We start from the raw sequence: 23,924 nt of genomic DNA, 5'->3' as shown, positions 1-23,924 counted from the left end.
AAAATGTACAGTTCTCATGTGAAAATGTCATATTAATGGATTCCCTGGGGACAGCAAGGCTTTCTTTGACTGGCAGTCAGTTTGAAAGAAATTTGTCATGTGGATTTTCTTAATGGGGTCACCTGGTGACTTAGTGAACAGCCATCGCAAAGACATCTCTTTAGAATACACTAGAAGATACTGCTGGGCTCTTTTTATGACTTATGCCATGTGTGGGCAGAGCACTAAAGTATAGCTTGAAAGAAAAGGGAGCTCGAATGGGCAAGATACATTTGTATAAATCACAGCTTTCTGTGGAGCTGTCTTCATCTGGGAATAAAACCAGGAATGTTCTTCCAAAAATCTTCCATAAAATTTATTTCCCTCAACCAAGTTTTTGATAAAAATTGAGTGATAGAAAATTTGAGGTTGAGATGACATTGTCTGGCAAGGACCTGGAATGCAGGCTTGCTGATTAAGACTGGACTGATACAGTTAGAGATGAACAGAACAGAAACAGTTAATGTCAATGCAGTCTTCTGCAGGAATGCTCATTGCATGGGGGCATATTTCCCTTCAACAGCATTCATCAGGCCTAGGAGCAGAAAACAGCTACACCAGTTCTGAGCTCAACAGTGGACAATAGAGGGGTGAAAACTAGCCACTGTGTCTAGCTTCTGTGGGTGGATCTTGGCTCTACCGCCCAGAGCCTTTGGCAGGGCCATTCTCCTCTCTCAGTCTTGCTCTCTTCGTCTTGTAAAACAGGGATGAGACACGAGTGGTCAACAGGTTATGATGATGATCAAATGAGCCAATGCATGTAAAAGACCCTTGTACATAGCAGACTCTCAGCAAATGTTTAACAACACAAAATTGTGGCAGGGGCTGAGCAGAGTAGGTAACATGCAACTTCAGGAAAGTTAGGTGGTGTTTTCTTCTATTCCATTTTAAGTGTGAGTATATATTTTTTTCTTCTGGCGAGGAAAAATGTGACCTTAAGTAATAATGACTGACTTTCAATTAAATTTTTCATACCCTTTCTCCCTCATGTAATACAAAACAACATAAACTTCTAATCTCTTTAACTCCAAAAACTGTGCCCTAGGCCACCTTCTGGTGCCTTCTGTTTTGTAACGGGCAGAACTTTGCAGGGAGCATAAAGACACCCACTGTATCATCAACATAGACAGAAATAGGCTGGGCTCAGTGGCTCATGCCTGTAATCCCAGCACTTTGGGAGGCAGAGGTAGGTGGATCACGAGATCAGGAGTTCAAGACCAGTCTGGCCAACATAGTGAAACCCTGTCTCTACTAAAAAATACAAAAATCAGCCAGGCACAGTGGCAGGTGCCTGTCATCCCAGCTACTTGAGAGGCTGAGGCAGGAGAATCACTTGTACTCGGGGGGGGGGCGTGGGGCGGAGGCTTCAGTGAGCCGAGATCACGCCACTGTACTCCAGCCTGGGCGACAGAGTGAGACTCCGCCGCAAAAACAGAAACAAAAACAAACATAGACAGAAATAAAAACTAGTGGAGACAGCTGTTGGAGGCGTCCTGAACCTTAAAAGCTAAGACTGCACAGGGGAGTCATTCATGAGTCCAGGAAGATGGCAGCAAAGGCAGGAAAGAACTTGGGACCTTTGAAATACAGTATGAAGTCACTTTTGTCTGAGTCTTACAGAATAACACTCAAATATCACCAAGGTATACACTGTCCTGTGGGGTCTGGTCTTGCCTCTCAGCCCCTCCACCCTCACTACCTGGGGCTGCTGGCTGGCTTCCCACTTCTAGTCACTTCAAACCTTCTCTGTGTTCGTGAACTTTGCATACGGACGTCCATTCCCCAACCAGCCATCTTCTACTTGTCTTCAAAAACAAGTGAAAATGCTGTCCTCTGAAAAGCATTTCCCCACTTTCAGTGCAGTTTCTGCCTGCATGGTAGAATAATGTTCCTATTCCAACGATTTTGTCTGTCTTCACTAGACTCCAGGCTTTTGGGAGTGGGAACCAAATCTTCATCACTCTGGATCCCCAATCTGGAGCACAGTGCTTGGCGCCCAGACACAGTGATGTGTGGAAATGGGTCACTTTGAGGCTGTGAATGGATTCTGAGATCTTCAGAGCCCATGGCAGTGACTGAAAATCAGACTGCAGTTCCTTTCAACCCTGCCTACCCCTGTCATCCCCACAATGGGGCTCAAGTTGGAGAATAAGCATTGGGCCAATAGGGGGTTCCTAGCCTGGAGGTCAAAGCAGAGGGACCCACAGGTAAAGATTTGCTTTACCTAATTGGGGCTGTGGAGTTCTCCAGCTTCCACCAGGCCTTGGGGGGATTTAGGTAGCGGCACCACAGTTCCCAGTCAAAGCCCTGGGCAGCCAGCGGGTACTCTTCTATTTCAAAGTTGTCATATTTGATGTTATCAAAGGACGGCGAGATGATCCGCTTCCGGTTCTCCTTGATGCGAGTGAGGACAGGTTCAGCCCTGGGCAGAGAGGAGACAGCCAGAGAGGGGGTAACCATTTCCAAGGTGGAAATATCCAGAGTAGCATCTCCCAAAGGTCCTTCCCCAGCAGAAAGAGGAAGGAAAGCCTGCCCATCTCCTCTGATGGAGAGGTGCACTGCCTTCTGGGAAGGAGCCCCTATTCAACTTCCCATTCCCTGAGGATTTCCCGGATGGCAAGAGGCTCCCCCACTCCATCAGCATATCCAGAGCTGAGCTGAGAGATTCTTATTCCAGCCAGCCTTGTTCCTGCTCACTTCCCCTTTCTCCATTAGAAAAAAAAAATCAAGACTTAAAAAAGAAGAAAAAGAAGAAAGAAATAGATCTGAGGGTCCAGAAGAAGCTTTCACCTTGGGTTTTGATTTTGCTAAAATTCTATGTATCAATCTGGAGGTCTGGAGGAAAAGACTGATGAGGATGGAGAGACTAGGAGGTGAGAACAAACCTACATCCGCCAGCCATGTGATGCTGCCTTGGAATGCCAGCTATGCCACATCCACCCCCTAAAAGGGTTCCCCAACCACCCAAGGAGGGGTGGGGCATTTGGGCTTTCCCAGGGAGCTGGAGAGCTCCTGCAGGCACCAGGCGAGTAATGTGTTTGCAGACAGGAATGATAAGCTTCTCATTAATAATACATTTGGTGTATAACTGTTTATTCAAATCAGAAATAGTAAGTGTCCCTCTCCTATCCTGGCCATAAATCCAAAGAAAATTCTGTTTAAATAGTCACAAATGGCAAGCAGGGACTTCAGCTATAAAAAATGACTATGTTGCAGCCTTAATTTGGCCTGTTATGGCAGCATCCAGGCCAGGCTGTGTGCATGCCCTGCCTGCTGAAGTGTCCTCCTCTCCCACTCCCTGGAGGCAGAGGCTGGCACTGTGGAGTCTGGGGAGGAGAGCAGACCCCAGCGACAACAGGCATATTGATAAAAGGGTGGCCACCTACTTGCCCCAGCTACTCATGGTCATCGCCAGAGCCTGTGTCTCCCAGGCCCAGGCAAAGTTACACACAGCAGGTGGCACTGTGCCCTCCAGCCCTGCAGGGAGGTCTGCATTTGTCACTCTATTCCTGGCTGGTTGCAGCCACTGGGGCCTTCTGTCTGGTCCCTTTCCCCCAGCATCTGAGCAGCTCTGACCAGAGAAAGAAAGATGTTCTTAGACAGTTTCACCATAGGAAGAATCTGAGATTACGTGCTACCTCCGATCTGGCAGTGGGAAAGCCCGGGGTACCTGTGACAACATTAAGCAAACTTCTCCCACCTTTGCCCACCTGGTGTTGGCTGTGAGGCTGGGCTTCTGCCTCATGTTTGGCCCAGCTCTCCTTTCCTAGGTGTTGGAACCCTGTCCTTAGCTGGGCACTCTCTGCTTTGCCCTTAGCATGTACCCTTTTCCCTGATGACCCTGCCAGCCAGAGCCACACGTGATGTCACCATGCCTATTAGGCACTGTGTGCTGACCCGTTGACCCCTGGGTACCCTCTCCCCTCTACCACACCTCGAACTCTAAAGGTCCAGCCTTGTTGCCTGGCTCACTCACACACCCACATCTCACCCATTCCCAGAATTATCTCTTAGGCTATGACCAAGATCCCAGCATGCTTTGCACTATTGGAGCCGAAGCCCTAGATCCCACTGGGACTCCTCCTCCTCTCCCAAGGGGCACTTACCAGCCCACATTGAACTCCACGTGGGCATCAAAGAGTGCCACCACAGGTGCAGTGGCCGCCCTCCAGCCGCTGACCCTGGAGCGGATGAGGCCTTCCTGCTTGCTGTGACGCACGACTTTGATGAAGCCTGGCTTCTGGCTGTTCACCTTGTCCACATATTCGGTCAGCTTCTCCTTCAGTTCCTCTGTCAGGGAGAAAATGCAGACTTAGCATGGGAGGGAGGTCAGGAGGCAGAAGGGGCAATCACAACAGTCACTCTTTTAGGGTGAACTGACCCCCAGAGAAAGGCTGGGGGGCCCATTCCCCTCCCTGTGTCTTCTTCAGTGGTCCCCGCAGTGGCCAGCACCGCTTAGTTTTGAAGGGAAACATAGAGGGGAATACAGTATTTCCTGAGGCTCAGCAACACACAGGGTCATATACACTGCACACATGGTCTATTTAATCTTCACAACAAACCAATGGGAAAATGGTAGCTCAAAAGAATTAGTCAAGTTCTCCAGCATCATGCAGCTTATGAGTGGCACAGTCTACTTTCAAACCATGTCTAGTGACTTGAAAAGCCATCATCAGTGCAGCTACCTCCCTCTTAGTGGTCTCCATCTCCATCGGTGCTCCTATAACCCCCAGGAGAAGCTCCCTCTGCCAAAACCCCAGCCCAGGATCCACTCTCTGCCTGGATTCCCATCTTTTTAGGAAGTGGATGGCCAGGGGCTGTGCCCATGTGAACAGCTGGTGTTGGTTTGCTGCCTATGGTCCTGGACCTGGCTAAGCATTTGATGCCTCTGCTTCTTCATAACTGCAAATGAGACCTGAAGCAATAGAAACAGGCCTCAGCAGCAGCCCCTGAACCCCTCAGCAAGAGAGGGCACTGCAGCTACATTCATTATGTTTTCCACAGCAGCTAAGGCAAGAGCCCATGACAGCCCTCATAGTTGGCTGGACAGAATTCTAAAGTTCCTTTTGAACCAAGCATCATCCCAAGGTGTGAATCTCCTCTGTCTGCCTGATGAGTGATCATCCAGCCCCTGCAGTAAAAGGAAAATCTATGCAATCCATTCCTTAGAGGGCCTCTTCAACTATTAGATGTTCTTTCTTCTTCTGACCTCCAAATGCCAGGGTCCCTCAATCTTCCACTCATGAGTCCAGTGGGACCTATTTTGGAGACACAGAAGACAGATCAAGTCCCTCTTTCCACATAACAACGCTTTAGAATTGAAGCCCATTCTTAAGTCCTTGCTAAGGACTTCTCTAGGTCAAATATCTTCAGTTCCTCCTTGCGTTTCCACATATCTCACGATTTCAAATTCTCTAATCATGTTGAACTTCCCTCTAATTAAGTTAGTTTTTCTCAAACCCTTTTGTATTATGCAGAAGTTGACCTAATACTGCTAAAGTAAACTGGGCTATACAGAATAGAAGAAACAAATCACCTCCCTTAATCTAGAATCTATGTTCCTATTAATATAATCTAAAGTCACAACAACTTTGATTACTTTTGTCTCAAATTAAGCTTACTGTTAACATACACTTACAAATTATTTTTACATGGTGCTACTATGTCAGGCCTCCTCCATCCCATCTCTGTGGATGCAGGTGCACGTGCAAGTGCTTGTGTGTGTGTGCACATATGGGTGCCTGCTTTGAGTGATAACAAAGAATCTTATGTTTACTTTTATTTAATCAGCCTTTCTAAAGATTTCCACTATTTCTTTGGATGTCAAAATGTTTTTGTCCCCCGATTTCATTACCCAATGTCTTTCTTATCCAGCCCTTCCAGGTTTCCAGCTTCTGCAAAAGTGATGAGCATATGGCCTTTCTTGTCATTCAAGTAATCCTTTTAAACAGTGTGACTCCTGTCCTAAGCTAGGGCTGGTGGGGGCTGTCAGTGTCCTCATTCCAGCCTGGAGAAAACTTGACTGACTTCTGGGCTGCCACTGACATGCTGTATATCTCACTGTAGTCCATATGAAGATGACCTCAAGATCTCTGATAGCTGTAGCTGCCTGAGGAGGCCACTGTCGCACAAATGTCAGGACGTTGGCCATGGAGTAGCATAACTCAATGTGTCTCACACTTACAAGGCCTTCAAGCACCATTGCCAGGAGGCTTCTTAAAACATTTACTGTTTTATCACTTCCAAGGTCCATTCCTCATATATCCTTTTTGAAAAATTTAAATAGAGCTCATAAAGTCTGATATTTGGGTTTTTGATGGGGGCAGTTAAGTGCTGAGTGCACAGAATTTGCAGTGAGAACTGGGCTAGTACCAAATGGCCTGATATCAATTCCCTCCCTTCCCCATGAGAGGGATACCTGTTCCCTTCTCTGCCTCCTCAACCCTCAGGTGAGACTCCTGCCAACTGACTCCGGTCAATACCTACTGTGACTAAGGTATTGATGGGAGGAGGCTGAGGACGATTGCTACCAAATGGTCTCCCGTGAATTTCACCTCTCCAAATTCACATCCTTGTGTGGCCGCCTCACACACTGAGTCTGAGCTGGACTTTGACACAGCAAGACACAGCAGGAGGGACCCTGTGCAAGTTCCAGCCTTTCGCTTTTGCTCTCTTGCTGTCCTAACTAAGGAAGCTCCAGCTAGGCTCCTCCCCAGCCCAGTCATTTAGGCCACCCCACAAAGGCCCCAGACAGGTTAGTGAGGCCCTCGTGGATCCTTCAGCCCCAGTCGGGCCACCAGCTGATCACAAATGACCAGGAGAGCCATTGTGTAGAGCAGAGACAGGCTGCCCAGTGATCCCAGCCTTTATTGCAGGATTCTGGGCCAATGGATGGTGGTTGTTTCACACCATAACTTCTGGAATGGTTTGTTATACACAACGGCTATAATAAACATTGTCTATTGTTCTGGTCTGGTGCTGGGGTTAAAATAAGATTGTGAACTCCTGATGCACAGGAAATGCAGTCAGAGGAAGAATGAGCTTTGAGGGGTGGCAGCAAGATATGAAAATCTTTGCTTCCTATAGGAGCTACTTGCCCCTTTGTACCTCTGAGCTCTGTCAACACTGAGCTGGAGTAAAGGCTTCTGGTGGACCAGAGAGTAAAAAATTCCATCCCCAGTCAGCTGCATCCCAAACATGTGCTGCTGATTAGAAGAGGGAATTCTCTTAGCCCCAACCAAACAACTGCTATCCAAAAAAGAAAACAAAGAAGAAAAAAAATGCCTTGAAATACCCTAGATGATACTGGCTCTGTCTTTGCAAAGTACCTTTACTTAATTAGGTTTTCATGTTTTCTTTCCATCTTTGTTAGGTGCCAAAGCAAGAAAGAACTATCTCAAAAGTACTTCTGCATTGACTGGAAAACTGTTTTCCAAGACACTGTCCATTGTATACTATATATATTGACTATTAACTATTGTATATACACATAAACAAACACACATGCATGTTCACATATAATATCTCTCAGAACTTCTTAGCTCCAAATTGTGTTTTTGGAGTTGAACTTGTGTTTTTTCTTACGTCTCAACACAAGTACCCAGCCCATCATATTTGCTTTCTTGCTAAGGCTGCCAGGAAGCTCAAAGACAAATATAATGACTAATCACAAAGATTTTATAAGGATTTTTGCTGCCCTAAACCTTTGATTTTCTGGTTCAAATTTAAAACCTGATTGACTTTTACCTTTTCTTCCCTATGCAAGCTATTTTTAATTGTTTTTTAAATTTCTATAAATAATATTTAATAAAGTATCTTGGTGGTTTAGGACAGGAGCATAATTGTGGAAGGAAAAGGGAAGGTATATTTTGTGCTTGTTTTAATGTGTTGGAGAAAGAGGAGGCAGGGAGTCTGCTTGCTGTGACTCAGATCTAGAGTCAATGTGGAGCTGTTGATAGCCCATGTTGACAAAGAAATACAATTTGCACCCTGCATGGGGCCAGGTGTCATCCTGCTTATGTTGCTACTTCAGCTCTCTCCTACCGTCCACAAATCCCTGATCTCCTGACTTCGGAGGGACCTCTGTAAACCAGCACTACCACAAGCAGTGATGAAACACCACTCACTCCTGGGAGGTCACAGGCCACTCTCCACATCCCCACAGGGAGCCTCCTCTCAGGGTCTGCTCAGGGCAGGCTGCTTGCCAGCTCTCATTTCTTCAGACTTAGATGCCAAGGAAAGATGGGGGATTCACCAGTGTGGTCAAACAGAGCCCTTCTCCCCGCCTCATCTATCCCCTTCCACTGCTTCTATAAAAAGTGGTTGGCTCCACAACCACTAGCAGGCTGAGGCAGAATGGTCTGGCATAGAGGCCGTTAATCTGATTTAAGCACTTAATGGGACACTCTGATCTCATGCATAAAGGAAACTAAAGGATCTGAAAGATGATGCCTAATGGGGCTTTGCTCTTTGGAAGGCAGGTACACAGGCATTTTGTAAAACTGCCTTCCTAGGCTTGCTGTAGAGAACTGGGCAGAGCTCCTCATCTCTCCCTCAAGGTTCAGATGAGCATTTCACACATCTTCTCTAGGTTTTGTGGACATAGAAATGAAGGGAGAATTCACTCATTCATTCAACAAAAATTGAGCACGTACAGATATGATTTGACTCTGTGTCCCCACTGAAATCTCATCTCGAATTGTAATCTCCACATGTCAAGGTGATTGCATCATGGGGGCAGTTTCCCCCACGCTGTGCTCATGATAGTGAGTGAGTTCTCATGAGATCTGATGGTTTTAAAGTGTGGCACTTCCCCTTGCACTCGCTCACACTTGCTTTCTCTCTCTCTCTCTCTCTGTCTCTCTCTCCTGCCACCTTGTGAAGAAGGTGACTGTTTCTCCTTCACCTTCTGCCATAATTGTAAGTTTCCTGAGGCCTCCCCAGCCCCCAGTCATGAACTCTGAGTCAATTAAACCTCTTTTCTTTATAAATTGCCCAGTCCCAGGTAGTTTTTTGTAGCAGTGTGAGAATAGACTAATACACTTACTATTAGTCCTTTCATGGAGTAATAATCTTTGGCATGCCTTGATCATACCTCAACAAGGTACTGATCTAGTTGCTGTGATTATAACTGTAAACAAGACAGTCTGCAATGGACTGAGTGTTTATTTATTCCCAAAACTGATTATGTTGAAATCCCAACCCCCAATGTTATGGTATTAGGAGACAGGGCCTCTGGGAGATTAATTAGGTCATGAGGGTGGAGCTATTATCTTAGCCTGTTTTGTAGTGCTATAACTAAGAATACCTGACACTGAGTACTTTACAAAGAGCAGAAATTTATTTCTTCACAGTTCTGGAGCCTGGGAAGCCCAAGATCAAGGTGCTAGCATTTGGTGTCTGGTAAGGGCCTTCTTGCTGTGTTCTCAAGTGGCAGCAGGCAGAGGGTAAGCTAGCCTAAAGCTTCAAGAATCCTCTTTTTAAAGAGCCTTAATCTCATGAACAAGGAAGCAGCCCTCATGACCTACTCACCTCTGAAAAGGCTGCACCTCTTACTACCTTCACACTGGTAACACCTAAATTTTGCAGGGGAAATACTTGAACCACAGCAGCCCTCATAAATGGGATTAGTGCATTTATAAAAGGGGCTCCAGGGAACGCTCTTCTCCTCTTTCTGCCATGTGAGTATGCAATGAAATGTGAGCAGTCTGTGACCTGGAAGAGGGCCCTCAACAGGACCTGACCATGCCGGCACCCTGATCTCAGACCCCCAGCCTCTGAAACTGACATAAAAAATGCCTGTTTTTATGAGCCACTCAGTCTGTGGGACTTTGTTATAGCAGCTCAAACTAAGACACAGCCCTTATGGAATTTCCCTGCTACTGGACATCTAAAAGGCATGTGGTAGGAGAGACACAGGAATTGCGTATTGGTCCATTTGTGTAGCTATAAAGGAATACCTAAGGCTGGGTAATTTACAAAGAAAAGAAGTTTATTTGGCTCATGGTTCTGCAGGCTTTGTAAGAAGTATAGTGTCAGCATTCACTTCAGGTGAGGGCCTCAGGCTGCTTCCACTAACAGTGGAAGGGGAGGGAGAGCCAAGATGTGCAGAGATCACATGGTAAGCAAGGAGGCAAGAGAGAGTGGGGAGGTACCAGGCTCTTTATATCAGCTCTTATGGGAACCAGAAGAGGGAAAACTCACTCATTCTCCCCACCACCCCAGGGAGGGCATTAATCTAGTCATGAGGGATCCACTCCCATGACCCAAATGCCTATCATTAGGCCCAACCTCCACCATTGAGGATCAAATTTTAACATGAGATTTGGAAGGGACAAACATCCAACCTATAGCAGAGAGGGAGAGGAAGTAGGAAATGCTGTGGAGTTACCATCTACAGAAGTAGTTGTCAATCAGTTCAGGGGAAGATTTGGGGCATGAATACCCCATGGGTGAGTTGAATCGTATCCCCTTAAATTCATATGCTGAAATCCTAAACCCTACCTAATACCTCCGAATGAGACCTTATTTGGAAATAGGCTCATTGCAGATATAATTAGTTAAGATAAGATCATACTGCAGTGGGATGAGATCCTAATCCAGTATGACTGGTATTCTTATAAAAAGAGTAGATCTGGATGCAGACTGAGGGAAGAAGTCATGTGAAGGGGAAGGCAGAGACTGGAGTGATGCATCTCTAAGCCAAAGCCTGCCAAAGATGACCAGCAAAGCACCAGAAGCTAGGAGAGGGGCATGCAACAGATTCCCCCTTATAGTCCTGCTGGCACCTTGATTTCAGACTTCTAGCCTCTAGAAGCATGAGAAAATATCTGTTGGTTAAGCCACCCAGATGGTGGTACTTTCATTACAACAGACATAGGAAATGAGTATAACCCAGCTTCCTCACTTCTCAGGTAGGATGACACTGCAGAGTCTCCAAGTCTCCTGGTGGTTCCCAGGATGATGGAGTCCAGGTCCCCACAGCAGTACCATGTCATTGATGCCCATGGTATTAGCTTTCTTCTCTTCTCTGTCTCCCATCCCCACTCTCTCAGTTTTCTAGGATCATCTACCAGATAAATGGCTTGGCCCCAAATCTTTTCTCAGGATCTCCCTGGCTTCTGGGAAAGCCAAACTAAGACAGTTGTACATTCCAACTCACCATGGGTCCCACCAATTGCTTCACACTTGCCTGGTTCTTGAAAGCATTTACATTTTCAACTCTTGACCTATACGTATAATGTGTGTGGATGTGTGTATGATGGCTTAAATTCAAAATATTGATCCTATTTCTCTCTTTTCTCAATCTCTGCATTAATTGGATAAAAGAAATAACAGTAAATATAGTATACCAGCCATTATTCTAAGTATTTGGTATATGTTATCTCATTTAATCATTTCAACAAACCTAGGATATAGCTCCTATTATTATCATTCTATTTTGAAGACAAGGAAATTAAGGCACAAAGTGATCCAGGTAGCAAGTGGTGGAGACAGGATTTAAATCCAACTAGGCTGTCCCCAGAGTCCATATACTCCACCTCTACACTCTATCCTGCCTCCCAAGAATAAGAAGCTGGCCTGCATAAGAATCAGCTTGTTTATCATAGACTCCAGAGCACCATCCCAACAAAGAGTCTGATTCAGTAGATCTGGGGTGGGACCAGAGAATCTGAATTTCATACAAGGATCTCCTAGTGAGATTCTGATGGATCGGCCAACCTTGGTTACAACTGAAATAAGAAAGTGGGCTTTAAAATTGAGTAGAAAAAGGCACCTCCTCCCAAATATGTGTGGTTCCAGCCCTTAACAGAAGGACATAAATGCAGTCTGAAAAAGGCTTCCTCACACCTGCCCAGGTAGTTTTTCTCTTCATTCTTCCAAACTCACTGGCTCCATCTTGCTGCCTTCAGTTGTGGGTCCTTCCCTTTACAGCTGCTTTTCGATTCTCTGTATGATCATCTTTGGGTCTGATGTTTTGGACTGTCCCCTGTCATTTCCCAGCTGTCACTTCAAATCAATCCAGCCTTTATTCATTCACTCAACAATGATATATTATGCACATATGATGTGCACCACTTAAGACCCTCACCTCGTTACCACCATGCAAACAATATTTATAGCTAATGCTTATTCATTTAGTTTATCAGGTGCTGGGGACTGTTCTAAACATGGCTTTTTGTCCCACATTGGCCACACCCCTCCTACCTAGCTCAATGCTGTTCCTCAAAGCCCAGCCTGGATTATAGCTTTGCCGCCCCATGCCTCCAGTTGCCCAGGAGGGGAGTGTGAACACCCCACCCACACCCCCACTAATCTACCTCCCACTGACAAGTGCAATTGATTGCTTGTCTCCAATGGTGCTAATTTAAAGATTAAAAGTGTGTTTACTCCTTTCCAAGTGAAAAGTGGCTTGTCTTCTTTAGATCAGAAGATTTACTGGCTTTCCTCTGAAGCCATTTAGGGCCATTGAAACACAAATGCTATGTCAACACATTTTAAAAGAGAGATTATTTATAAGGATGCAATGTTTGTCAAATCTAGCTGATCATCCACACCACATCAAGTGGGAAGCTAAAAATTAAATAAAGACAGATGTCACCGTCCCCACCTCCATGGAGAATCTGGAGTCGGGGCTCACGACTCAGATGGTCCTGCTGATGAATGATGGTGAGCCTGACTTGGGCAGCTGGGATTCCAGAGAGCTCTGGGCAGCATCGCTGTGTGTATTCCTCTGTCTTGAAGATCACTCCAGACAAGCTTTCACACCCTGTGAGTTTACAAATGTCTTCCCCGGGGTTCATTCTTCTGTCTGCTACACTTAACAGCTGCACTTCTGTCCAGCTCATTTAATAGCTACACTTCTTCAAAGTCGATTGATACTAAAGGAGATTTGGAATGGCCTTAAATAGTTCCCTTACTCAGGCTACAGGGTTCAGGCACACAGTGTTATAATCTTCCTGGGAAGCTGCAAGCATCAATTCAGCCTTATCAAGTTACAGAAAGTCCCAGATTTACCACCTAACAGGCCCCACCCATCTGTTTTAAAGTCTACTCTTTGGTGTCACAGCAGGGCATTCATGGCCATCAAAACCCATAAGGAATATGCACTCCAAATTTAGCAGGGTTTCCAAAGCCAGGCTCTCAAAACCCACAAACACCCTCTTACCAGTGCCAAAATGGCTTATTCTCCCTAAGATATTGTATCCTATAAAAAAAAAGGTCAAAACTGGTCTCTGAAGATTACTGTGGCAGGTGATAGAAAAATGTTTACCTGGCCAGTTAGGAATGTGTTGGGTTCTAACCAAAGTTTAACACAGTCTCCCTTTCTTCCTCTCTCTCTCAAATTAAGAAAAAAATACAACAAACAAAAAAACCTTGATTTCTAATGTTTGCCACTGCCTGTGGTATAAATGCTTCCACCATTGCTGATTTTGGGCTACCAGCCTGATGCTACTGAGTCTGAGTTGGGGAGACATGTGCAGAGTTGGGTGAGGATGGGCATGATGAGCTCGGATAGTCCAGGTCAGCCCCAGCGCTGGTCTAACGCTCAGGGCCGAAAGGCTGCAGTCCCTGCAGCCCTTCCCCTACAAGACATAATGTGTGCTGTGCTCAGCACTTCAAATCAGTCCATCCTTTATTCATTCAGTTAGCAATGATATATTATGCACATATCATGGGCACCACTTAAGACCCTCACCTTGTTACCACCCTGCAAACAATATCTATAGCCAATGCTTATTTAGTTTATCAGGTGCTGGGGACTGCTCTAAACCTGCTTCATATATTACTCACTCAGAACTCTCAGCAACCACAATGCTACTCAAGGTAGGTATCATGACTATTTCTCTTCCATAGATTAGGAAACACAGCCCAGAGAAGCTAAAGGATTTGCTCGGTGTCACAGAGCTAGAAGATGGTAGAGCTGAAAAGCAAATCCAGGCAACCTGAAGATAATAACTTCATTATTATCTTCAAATGGCAAATGGGAAAAATCAAGGATGAGAGACTTTAAAGAACATAGTCCAAGTAACAGAGAAGGTAAGGAAGGAGCAGGATTCAAACTCAGGCCTGCCTGCCTCTGAAGACTTGGCTCTTTTCCAGTCTGTCCAGCAGCCTTCCGAAGGAGTCAGCATCTTAGGCACAACAGAAGTTCTTCCCCTAGGGCCACAATTTCGTGCTCTCTATTCGTCCACCTTGAGTAATTTAGCAGATGGGAATGAGAATAATGAACTAATAGAAGTCAGTGTCTTCGCTGACTAAATGACCTTGGCAAAGGTCCAGCTCTCCTTTGTACTTCCTGGGGCTGTGTGAGGAGGAAACTCCTGTAAAGTAAAGGTGGGGCAATGGACCAAACACTGTGAAATTACTTACAGCGCAGGAACTACTCCTGCTGCTCTGAGGAGGGTGTGCAGCAGGAATCACAGGACTTATTAAAAATGCCATGATGGGTGACTGATGTCAGCTGTGTCCAGGCAGGAGTGGACGCTGCTCTAGCCTCAGCTCCTCCAGCTTAGGAGTACTGAGAAGAGTCCTCCCATGAGCTTCTAGGGAGGGTGTGCCAAGAACTCAAAGCCCTGGGAATTGCTGGCAAATAGTGTTTAATAGCAGGTGATATCAGAACTGAGAACGAGCTGTGTGGACATCCCACTGTGCAAAGGGAATTCCAGAAGGCCCAGGCCCAGGTCTTCCTACCCTATGTGTGAGCACTCAGGAAGGTCCAGTGACCCTTGGTAGTTAACCCAGAGGCCAACTTGAATTTTGATGCTGGCTTCTCCTTTTGTGCAAGGCTTCGAGTTTAGAATGCTGCTGAACTCAAAAATCTGATGATCCTAAAATCAAATGACTGAGATCCCAAGAGTTGATGATTCTGAATCCAAAATTTCAAAATTCTGGAATTCTTAGAGTCTCTGATTCTTAAATACTAACTCCCAGGATTCTGAGATCCCATGAGTCTAAGCTCCTGTAAACGCCAGAGTAATCACTCTAGGGTGTGCTCACCACCATCCTACCTCCAGTCCCCACCACCAATTGATGGCTTACAAGGTCAAACATCCTGGTCCAGCCTTCTCTGCAAGACTCTGTGCTCGTCATTTTCCCAAATGCACTAAGCTCAGTCTTGCCAGAATGCCCTTGAACTATCTGCTACCTCTGCCTGGTGCATTCTTCTTGCCTCCCCTGACCCAGCTCAGCTTCTGTAGGCAGCTTTTCCTCACCTGCAGCTCTAGAAGGGGACTGGTTTTTCCTTGGGGCACAGACACAGGGGACTAGAAAACATACACCAGGCAACCAGTGAGGGCCAACCTCAGGCCCTGAGCTCCAATTCCTGCCAGGGCAGCTCCAAGCATCCTCTGAGGGAAGAGTTAAGACTCCCACAGGCTGTATGTCAGCTCCGTACTTCTGCAAATCACTGCTGCTCAGACTGTGTGACCAGTGGCCTCACCCTGGCTGATTCACGACTCAGGAGACCCGGCAGGCTTCACACATGTATTTATACCCCAGCCCGATCTTGTCAGTACGGAGGTGGAAGGCCCTTTTTCTCCGCTTCAAAACACCTTCCAGCAATGGATTCTCAAAGGGAGGGGTTCCATGAAGGACCAGTGACAAAGCAGAACCCAGGTGTTCTCCTGCTCTTCTCATTTTTCTTTCTTTATTGAAATATGTCAAGTAGAGCAGTAGGAACAGAGGCTTAGGGAGAGACAGGCCTCAATTTAATCCCCAGCTCTGCCATTTACCATGACTTTGGGCATAAGACTTAAACTCTCTGAGCCTCAGTTCTCTCCTCTACCTCTTTGGGTCGCTGTGGAAATCCACAAGACAATGCCTGGCATGTTGTGAGTGCTTCACAGCTGGTGTCATTACCTACTCATCAGTCTGAACTCTTTTGTTCCCTTCCTCCTTTCCAAAGGAAGGTCCCTAGGCCAGGCACAAGCTCTCACCCTCTGTCCTGCATTTCTGAGAAAGCCAGCTCTGCAGCAAACTGCCCTGGGACTTCCCCAGGTGCAGGACACAGTTGCTACTCCTCAAGGGCCACTTACCACCTAGCCATTCCGATTCAATTTCCAACCCCTTCCCGAATCAACCTGCATCTATTTATTTAACAGCCCCTTAACCGTGATTTCTATGTGTAAGGTACTCCTAAGATCTTTATTTGTATTGCCACTTAGCCCTTTTGATCACTCTATTAGGTAAGTACTACTAGTAACCCATTTTATAGATGAGAAAACTGAAATGGTTAAATAATTAGCAAGTGGTAGAGCCCACATTCCAAGTTCAGCACTTTGGCTCCAAATTCTGTGCTCTTAATACATTTCTACGGGACCAAGGGCAAGAGGGAGCATCCACCCAGGCTTTGTGCTAGGCCCTTACAAATGTCATGCCAGCCTCACTTTCTGATTTAAGGCAGATGAAAAAATAAAGGAAGGCTAATGCTATCTTTTTTCTCATTCACTGCAATCCCCTGAGGCAGGAACCTTTATATTCTTAGGCCCATCCTACAAATAAGCAAAATGAGGCTAGGAAGAGGGGGCCAGGGTATTTATATATCGATCCCAGGAGTCATTGCTTAAGGACTGCTCCAGAGGCAGGTTAAGTTCCAACACATCCAGCCTGTTCTGTGCAAGGCAAAGCAATGTTCCAGGACTTTGAAGAAAGTCCCCAGGTAAAGAGAAGCAGGTATCTGGGCAACTGGAAGCACTGTGCACACCTAAGAGGTAAGGCTGGAGCCACACCCCAGCCCTGACAGATCTGCTACACTGAGCCTGGCACATGGCAGAGGTGCTACAGGCATGTGTTTCGTTTTCATAAACGTGTATCGCAAGAATGAATGAGTGCATGAGTCATGACTTGGCTCAATGCTTTCTAATGACCAACATTTAAATGTCTCCAGGAAGACTTTAGTACTGTTTTTCTTTGGTTTCCTCTGCCCTTTGGCCCTGTATCCCTCACTGTGCTGATGCATTGAATGTTCCACTGGACTGTGAGCTCCTTGAGGAGGGACCTACGGTTTTACCCTTCTCTGTATCCAGAGAGCCCAGCCGGAGCCTGGCATTCAGTAGAGGTTTATTGACTACATGGATTCATGGCACATGGGACAGAAATCCTCATACAAAGGTTTTGAGGACCTCTCTGGAAAATACCCAGAAAAAAGCTGATGGGCTCACTGGTAAGCCTCAGAACTACCTTGAAGTTAAAAAGTCACCATTTAACCTGTAATCCCAGTACCTTGGGAGGCCAAGGCAGGCAGATCACCTGAGGTCAGGAGTTCGAGACCAGCCTGACTAACAAGGAGAAACCCTGTCTCTACTAAAAATACAAAATTAGCCAGGTGTGGTGGTACATGTCTGTAATCCCAGCTACTCAGGAGGCTGAGGCAGGAGAATCGCTTGAACCCGGGAGGCAGAGGTTGCAGTGAGCCGAGATCACCACTGCACTGTAGCCTGGGCAACAAAAGCAAAACTTCGTCTCAAAAAGAAAAAAGAACAAAAGTCACTGTTTATGTGGAACCTACTTTCTGAAGTTTTCAGCACTTGGCACAAGTTCTGACACATGGTGAGCATGGGCTCACCAGGTTTGTTTCACACACAATCCCCATTCAATCCTTTTGGGACTCTGCAAGTTCAATAGCATTACAGCCAGTTTTTAAAATTTTATTTGTAATTATTATGGATACTATTATTACAGATACTATACTATTAGCCATTCTAACATAAGGAAATGGAGGCTGAGCAATGCTAAGATGTTTTGCTAAAGTCATACGGCTAAGGACAGCAGGCTCCATCCCAGGGATCATGGGGCAGGTCAGTCAGACTTTGCCATCTTTCCTCCTAAATGTCCCTGCCGACCTCTCTTACAACCTCTGCATGCTCAGTCCCCGGGGGTCACTGAAACAAGAGTAGAAAGCATGAGAAGGCAGGGCAGGGCCTGTCCAGACAATGGGAGCAGGCAGCCCAGCAGCAAAGTGGGTGGGGCCAACCCTCAGTTTGGGGACACCCAGCCTCAGACTTGAAACAGCAGCCATGGGGTCTGGGTGTGGGGTGGGCCAGCACTGCTCCCCAAGACAAAACCTTTCTTATCAGCCCTGGGGTTGCTGATGGAACTGGAAGGGATTGGTATTGAGGGAGACTCTTAAATCCAGGCTTTGGTCCCAGGTGGGCCACTGTCCGTGCTCCCGGGCTCCTAAATGGGCTGAGAGTTTACTAACTGCTTGAGTCTGGTTTGAGGCTGCTGCTAGATCCCAAATGTAGGAAAACAAACTGACTTCTGGAAACTTTATGTATTTTTATGTTTGTTTGCTTTTAAGCACAGAGTCTAAGGCTAAAGGCATGCCCTTGCCAGCTTTCCACATGAACTGCCAATATCAGCCTGTTCCCAAGCCCCGGCCCAGGCCATGTGGGCTTCCTTGCTCTCCTTGCATATGCTTTTCTCTTCCTTTAAAGCCACCAAAGGCAGAGACCCAAGTCCTCAAGATGCTATCAGAATGCCAGACATGGGCTACCAGTAGAGGAACATCAACAGCCAGCTCAGAGACACCAGGACAGGTGGAATGGACAACCTATCTCACCCAGGAGCTGCCCTCCAAAGACTGCCAAAGACTGTCAGCCCATCTTCTCACTGCACCTTTCAGCATTATTGATTTTTTCCAGATCCCTCTATTTCAGGAACATACATCATCACAGTCGTCTCATGAGATTTAGTTTAGAGAACTCAAGAAATATTACTTCCCTGATAGATATGCCCCCAAATATCAAAAATATTGCTCCTTCTCACTTCATGTCCTGTTTGTGTTCCTTTCATTCATGTGTTCAACTGGTGGATATTTACTAAGCACTGGGCGTGCAGCAGGCCTGACGCTAAGTGGTGGAGATGGGGAGTAAGTCAGTATCCACCTCTTAAGAAACTCATAGTTTAGTGGGAAGAAAGAATTAAACCAGTAACTTGACTGCATTGAAATATGTTCTAAAAGTGGTTGTCACAAGGTGCTATGAAAATACAGTGCAGGATGTGACAACCTCTGCAGGGGCTTCAGGGCAAGTTTTACAGAATGTTACTTGCATTTGTCTCAATGGATGGATGAAGGGGCTTTCCTAGGAGGATACAGGGGGCATTAGAAAACCATCACAGGCCGAAAAACAGAATGAATAAAGGCTAGAGGGATGAATGTGCATGACGTGCTTGGGAAGGAGTAACAGATGTGGGCTATGGCTGAGTGTAGGGACATAAATTCAATTTGGGAGAGGAGGTTAGACAAGTGAGTGGTAGAGAGATTGAGAGGGCCTTAGAAGATGGGCCAAAAAAAACCATTAGGAAGTCATAAGGAAGCTTTGTTTAGATTCCTCCCACCTAAAGGTCTCCAAGAGATGAACTGAAATGTCAGGAAGAACTTTTCATCAATTTCTTAATTAAAAACTGTACTGGAGTAGCAGAAGGAACTGGCCTACTCTAGAAACCTAAGGAGGTGAGGTTTTTGTTTTATGTTGTTCCCCCCCAAATAACACAAGTCATGGGCTCCTCACTAAAGCTCCAAGCCTTAATTATGGCCACACTGCGTCTCTAACAAGGGCCCTGGCCCAATGCTTGAGACAGCATCCAGGACAGGGATAGATGAAATTAGAGGTGGCACCAACAGGCTGGGTCTTATCCTCTGCCCCCATTCTTGATCCCTTCCTGACTACATCCTGGCTTTCCCTGGCACTGTAATGGGTTCCTCATTTCCCCTGGACATTCTGAGTTAGCATAGCCAGGCCTGATGCTCTCACCATGGAAATGACTCACAGACCACCCAAGTGAGAGGCTGGGCTGGCCCGGCCAGGGAGCAGGGTCTGACATGCTGTTAGGAACCCAGTCTGAAGACAACTCAGCACACAGACTCAGCCCTGCAGTATCAGGCAGAGTTGATCTCCAGCTTCGGAACTGGGGTTATCATCTTTCCTGAATATTCATTCACTCATTCAGCAAAAATGTGGATGACACAGTGCCAGGCACCCATCCTCAAGTAAAGTTCAGGCTCTGTCAACCTGAGCCTTGTGAGGTCCCACAGTTGCAACGTTGGGCACGGCTGGGCTCCCCATGCCTCTGTGACAAGTTTACAATGCTACTGGCCCAAGAGAGCCACAGAGGACAGCCTGGTGATTGGTAATGAAGTGATCGTGTCCAAACAGGAGCAGGGGAGCCGAGAGGAAACAGGAAGAAGGAAAGGAGACCGGTGGCCTTGGCCTGCTTCAGTGCCCACTGTGTGACGGGGCCTGAACTTCATCTGTATCAGCTCATTTAATCTGCATATGTAGCAGGGCCTGTGCTAGGGGCTTCACCTACATTTGCTCATTTAGTCTTCACAATGATCCCATGAGATGGGGAAACTGAGACCCAGAGCCTATAAGGATGGTGAGGAGGCAACATCAGGGACCTCAGGGAGCTTCAGGTGGTCCTGTGTGAGGCAAGGGCCAATTGATGTGTGGCAAATAGAAGTGGCCACTGCACTTGAAAGAAAGGTGAATGAACCTAGAAAACCACTTTCAACAAGGTATCTCCCTGCAGAGTGGAGAGAATGATGCAAAGAAAAGAGAGAAGGAAGGAGGCCCAGTGGGAGAAAGACCAGCAGGACAGAAACAGGCAGCAGAGCCGAAATGAAGAAAGGGGACCTCACTCTGGATGAAGGAAGATGGCACGAAGGATGGAGAGCAGGCTCTGAAACGCTGGGGAAACAGGAGGAGAAAGCTAGACCTTCTGTAGGCAAAGCACACTGACCATGACCACGATGCAAATGTCAACTAATTAAAAAGAGACTCCCAGAACCAGTGGGCACAAGGACAGCTGTTCCTGGCTACTGCTAAGTGGTGGAGATGGGGAGGGGAGAGGGAAGGAGGACACAGCCATGTGGGAGAGGTTCCAGTTTCCTGGGGTACAACTGAGCCTTACCCAGCAACAACCACTTCCCTCTGTTGTTGATCCCCATGGGGCTGAACAATCCCACAGAGTTAGAGAGAAAAGTCTTTAAAGTCTGGGCAGGAAACCGAGGAACTCGGATAGCTGTGTGATACATTCATTGCTTTTTTCTCACTGAATTTGAAAGAGCAAAGAACTGGCACCACAGCGGTTGGGTCTGTCAGTGGTGTTCGCAAACAGTGTTTGGCTTTCCCGATTCTGGCCTGGGATCCACAAGAGCTGGATCAAGAAGGGCAACATTTTGAGAGGTGAAGGAGAGAGAGTTTGCTTAGAGATTAAGTGATGTCATCAGCAGTCGGGGGAGGAGAAATGCATGAAACGGGTTACTATGGAGAGCTGCAGGGACGATGGAGAAAGAATTCACATGTGGGAGGTATGGATGAGTCAGACGAGGAAACTATCCAGATGGGAGCTGAAAACAAAACTTCCCTCCTCAGAAGTCTACATAGCAACACAGACAGCTTGGTAACAAACAAAGAAAATGGAAGCCAAGCGTGGGGATGATCTCACGGTGATTGCAAAGATTTGCACGCGGGACTCCAGTCTGGGGCATTAGTGTGGTTGGGTCTGGAGGGATTAACACCACCTAATCTAAGGGTGAAAGTGTTTGGTGAGGTCAAAAGGGAAGAAGAACAGAGGTGAGAGCTCTGGATCTCTAATCGGCAGTTGGCACTCTGACCAGATGGAGGGAGAGAGAGGCTGTGTTTCTGGCCCACACTGCAGCATCAGTGGAGAGGCAAATAGGGAGGGTCTTGGACGCCAAAGGAAAGGCTTTCATTCCAGTCAAAGCAGGGTGCTTGACAACTTGCTAACAACTTCCTCTCCCAGTGGCTGGAGGGAATGATGCCATGGTTCTCTCCCCTGTGCATCTTGGGGGTCTCTGAGAGTCAGAGGAAACCTAGGAGTCTTTTCCTGTGAACAAATGCACCCCCATGGGAAATGTGTGCAGACATACACACACCTACATACACAGACCCCCTTTTGCCTTTTTGGGGGGTATTTAGGAGGTCTCCAGAGACCATCCACGGTTCTCCTAGGACTCTGCAGACAGGCTCTATTTAAAGTCTTTTGGTATTCTGGGCTTATCAACTCCTATCACCCACAAAGGATTGAGTGGTGAAGTGGAGTGTTGGGAACTGTAAGGGAAATGTCCATGTCTTTCCACAGTGCCTGCTTGAGAGAGAAGGGGAGGCCCAGGTGTTCACAGAGCCTGGGTTTTAGCAGACAGATATCAAAGAGTGAATGGGAAAGAAATCTGTGGATTGTAGGCTTTGGGAGGAGGTTCTTGAAATCAAAATCTGCTTGTACAACCAGTAATGATCCAAGGCAGGAAGAAAAAGGGAGGAAACCCAGAATAATTAGGACCTGGAGAACTCTTAAGGGCTTTTTTTTTTTTTTTTTTGAGACAGGGTTCACCCTGTTGCCTAAGCTGGAGTGCAATGGCACCATCTCAGCTCACTGCAACTTCCACCTCCTCGGTTCAAGTGATTCTCATGCCGCAGCCTCCCAAGTAGCTGGGACTACAGGTACCCACCTGCCACCAAGCCCGGATTTGTTTTTGTATTTTTAGTAGAGATGGGGTTTCACCATGTTGGCCGGGCTGTTCTTGAACTCCTGGGCTCAAGTGATCCACCTGTTTCAGCCTCCCAAAGTGCTGGTATTACAGGCATGAGGCACCACACCCGGCCCACAAGGGCTTGTATTTTTAAAAGGGCATAGAAAGAAAATGGAAAGGAGATTCAAAATTGCAGTTGATTGGGCTCTGTAAGAACAGAGTTAAGAAGATGAGCAAGAAGGGGCCACTGACTGGGGCCAATGGCATATTGTATGAGATGCTGGAGAGAAAGTGCAGCCCCTCAGCTTCCATTCAGCTGCTTGCCTCCATGCCTGGGAGACTAATGCTCGATTTGAAGGGAAGAGGAAGGAAATTAACATTTATTAAATAACTGCTATGTTCCCTCACTAAAGTACTCCACACATTATAGGCATTATTTAATCTTCAAAACAATCCTGAGAGGAGCGATTGGTATTTGCATCTTATAGATGAGAAAACTGGGATGTTAAGCAACGTGTCCAAGATTGCATACTTAATAAGTAGCACAGGCTTGATTCAAATCTGTGTATGTCTTTTTCCAAAGTGTGTTCCTTCTGTGTTCACTGCCTCTCTGTCTAAATCTTAGAGGTCCTGGGATAAACCCATGCTCTGGGCATTACTGCCTTGGGCTATCTCTGCCTGACCTCACTGGGCAGCTGGGGAAGTGGAGGAAAGGGCTAAATAGTCACTATAGGAAGCACTGGCTGTGAGGCAGCAAGCACTTTCTAAGCACTTTTCACTAATTCATTTACTCCTCACAACAAGCTTATAGGGAAGAGCCTTTAATCCCCACTCTTTTAAAGATGAGAAAACCAAATTCAGAGGCTTTATGGTAAGTCACCAGCTCATAAGTGGCAGAACCAGGATATGAACCCAGGCAGTCGGGCTTCAGCTCCAGACAGTTAACTACTCTGCTAAAATGAACACAAACAGAGTGCCTGACTGATCCCAAGAAGCTCCAGTTTCCCAGCCCAGGTGACCATAACACAGGACATTGGGTTATCACTGAACTAATAGGAAGTTTTGATATGGAGAAGAAAAGGTTGGAAAACCAGATGGACACATGGGATTTTAACCCAGTGAGAGGAAAGTGATTATTTATACTACAGTATAAATATTGCAAGTAACATTTATTGAGCACTTACTATATGTTAAGTATATAGCAATAAAGGTTTTACATGCATTATCCAATTTAATGATTGTGGCGATTATCTACACAGGTTTTTAAAATATCTTTATCTTCAAAATTGATGCTTTATTTCTTTTCAATTGAGTGTGGGCTGGACTCAGTTGCCTGCTCCTAATAAACAGGATATGGCAGCAGTGGAAGTGATGATGTGTCACTTAT

At 46.4% G+C, this 23,924-nt stretch overlaps 1 protein-coding gene across 1 annotated transcript in view; it reads right to left on the bottom strand.

Annotated features, from left to right (window-relative positions):
- Positions 1–23,924, bottom strand: part of GALNT18 (polypeptide N-acetylgalactosaminyltransferase 18) — a 355,023-nt gene that overhangs the window by 105,587 nt on the left and 225,512 nt on the right. Inside the window, exons 4-5 of the mRNA XM_011954282.1 lie at positions 4,146–4,329; positions 2,264–2,461 (exon numbers count right to left, since the gene is read on the bottom strand). Coding sequence (XP_011809672.1) covers positions 2,264–2,461; positions 4,146–4,329 — 382 coding nt within the window. The remainder of the gene's footprint in view (positions 1–2,263; positions 2,462–4,145; positions 4,330–23,924) is intronic.

Source organism: Colobus angolensis, unplaced genomic scaffold (genome assembly GCF_000951035.1).
Source record: "Colobus angolensis palliatus isolate OR3802 unplaced genomic scaffold, Cang.pa_1.0 Scaffold380, whole genome shotgun sequence".
Lineage (NCBI taxonomy): Eukaryota > Metazoa > Chordata > Mammalia > Primates > Cercopithecidae > Colobus > Colobus angolensis.
Note: the sequence above shows the minus strand (reverse complement) of the source record. Positions and strands in the feature narration are given on the sequence as shown.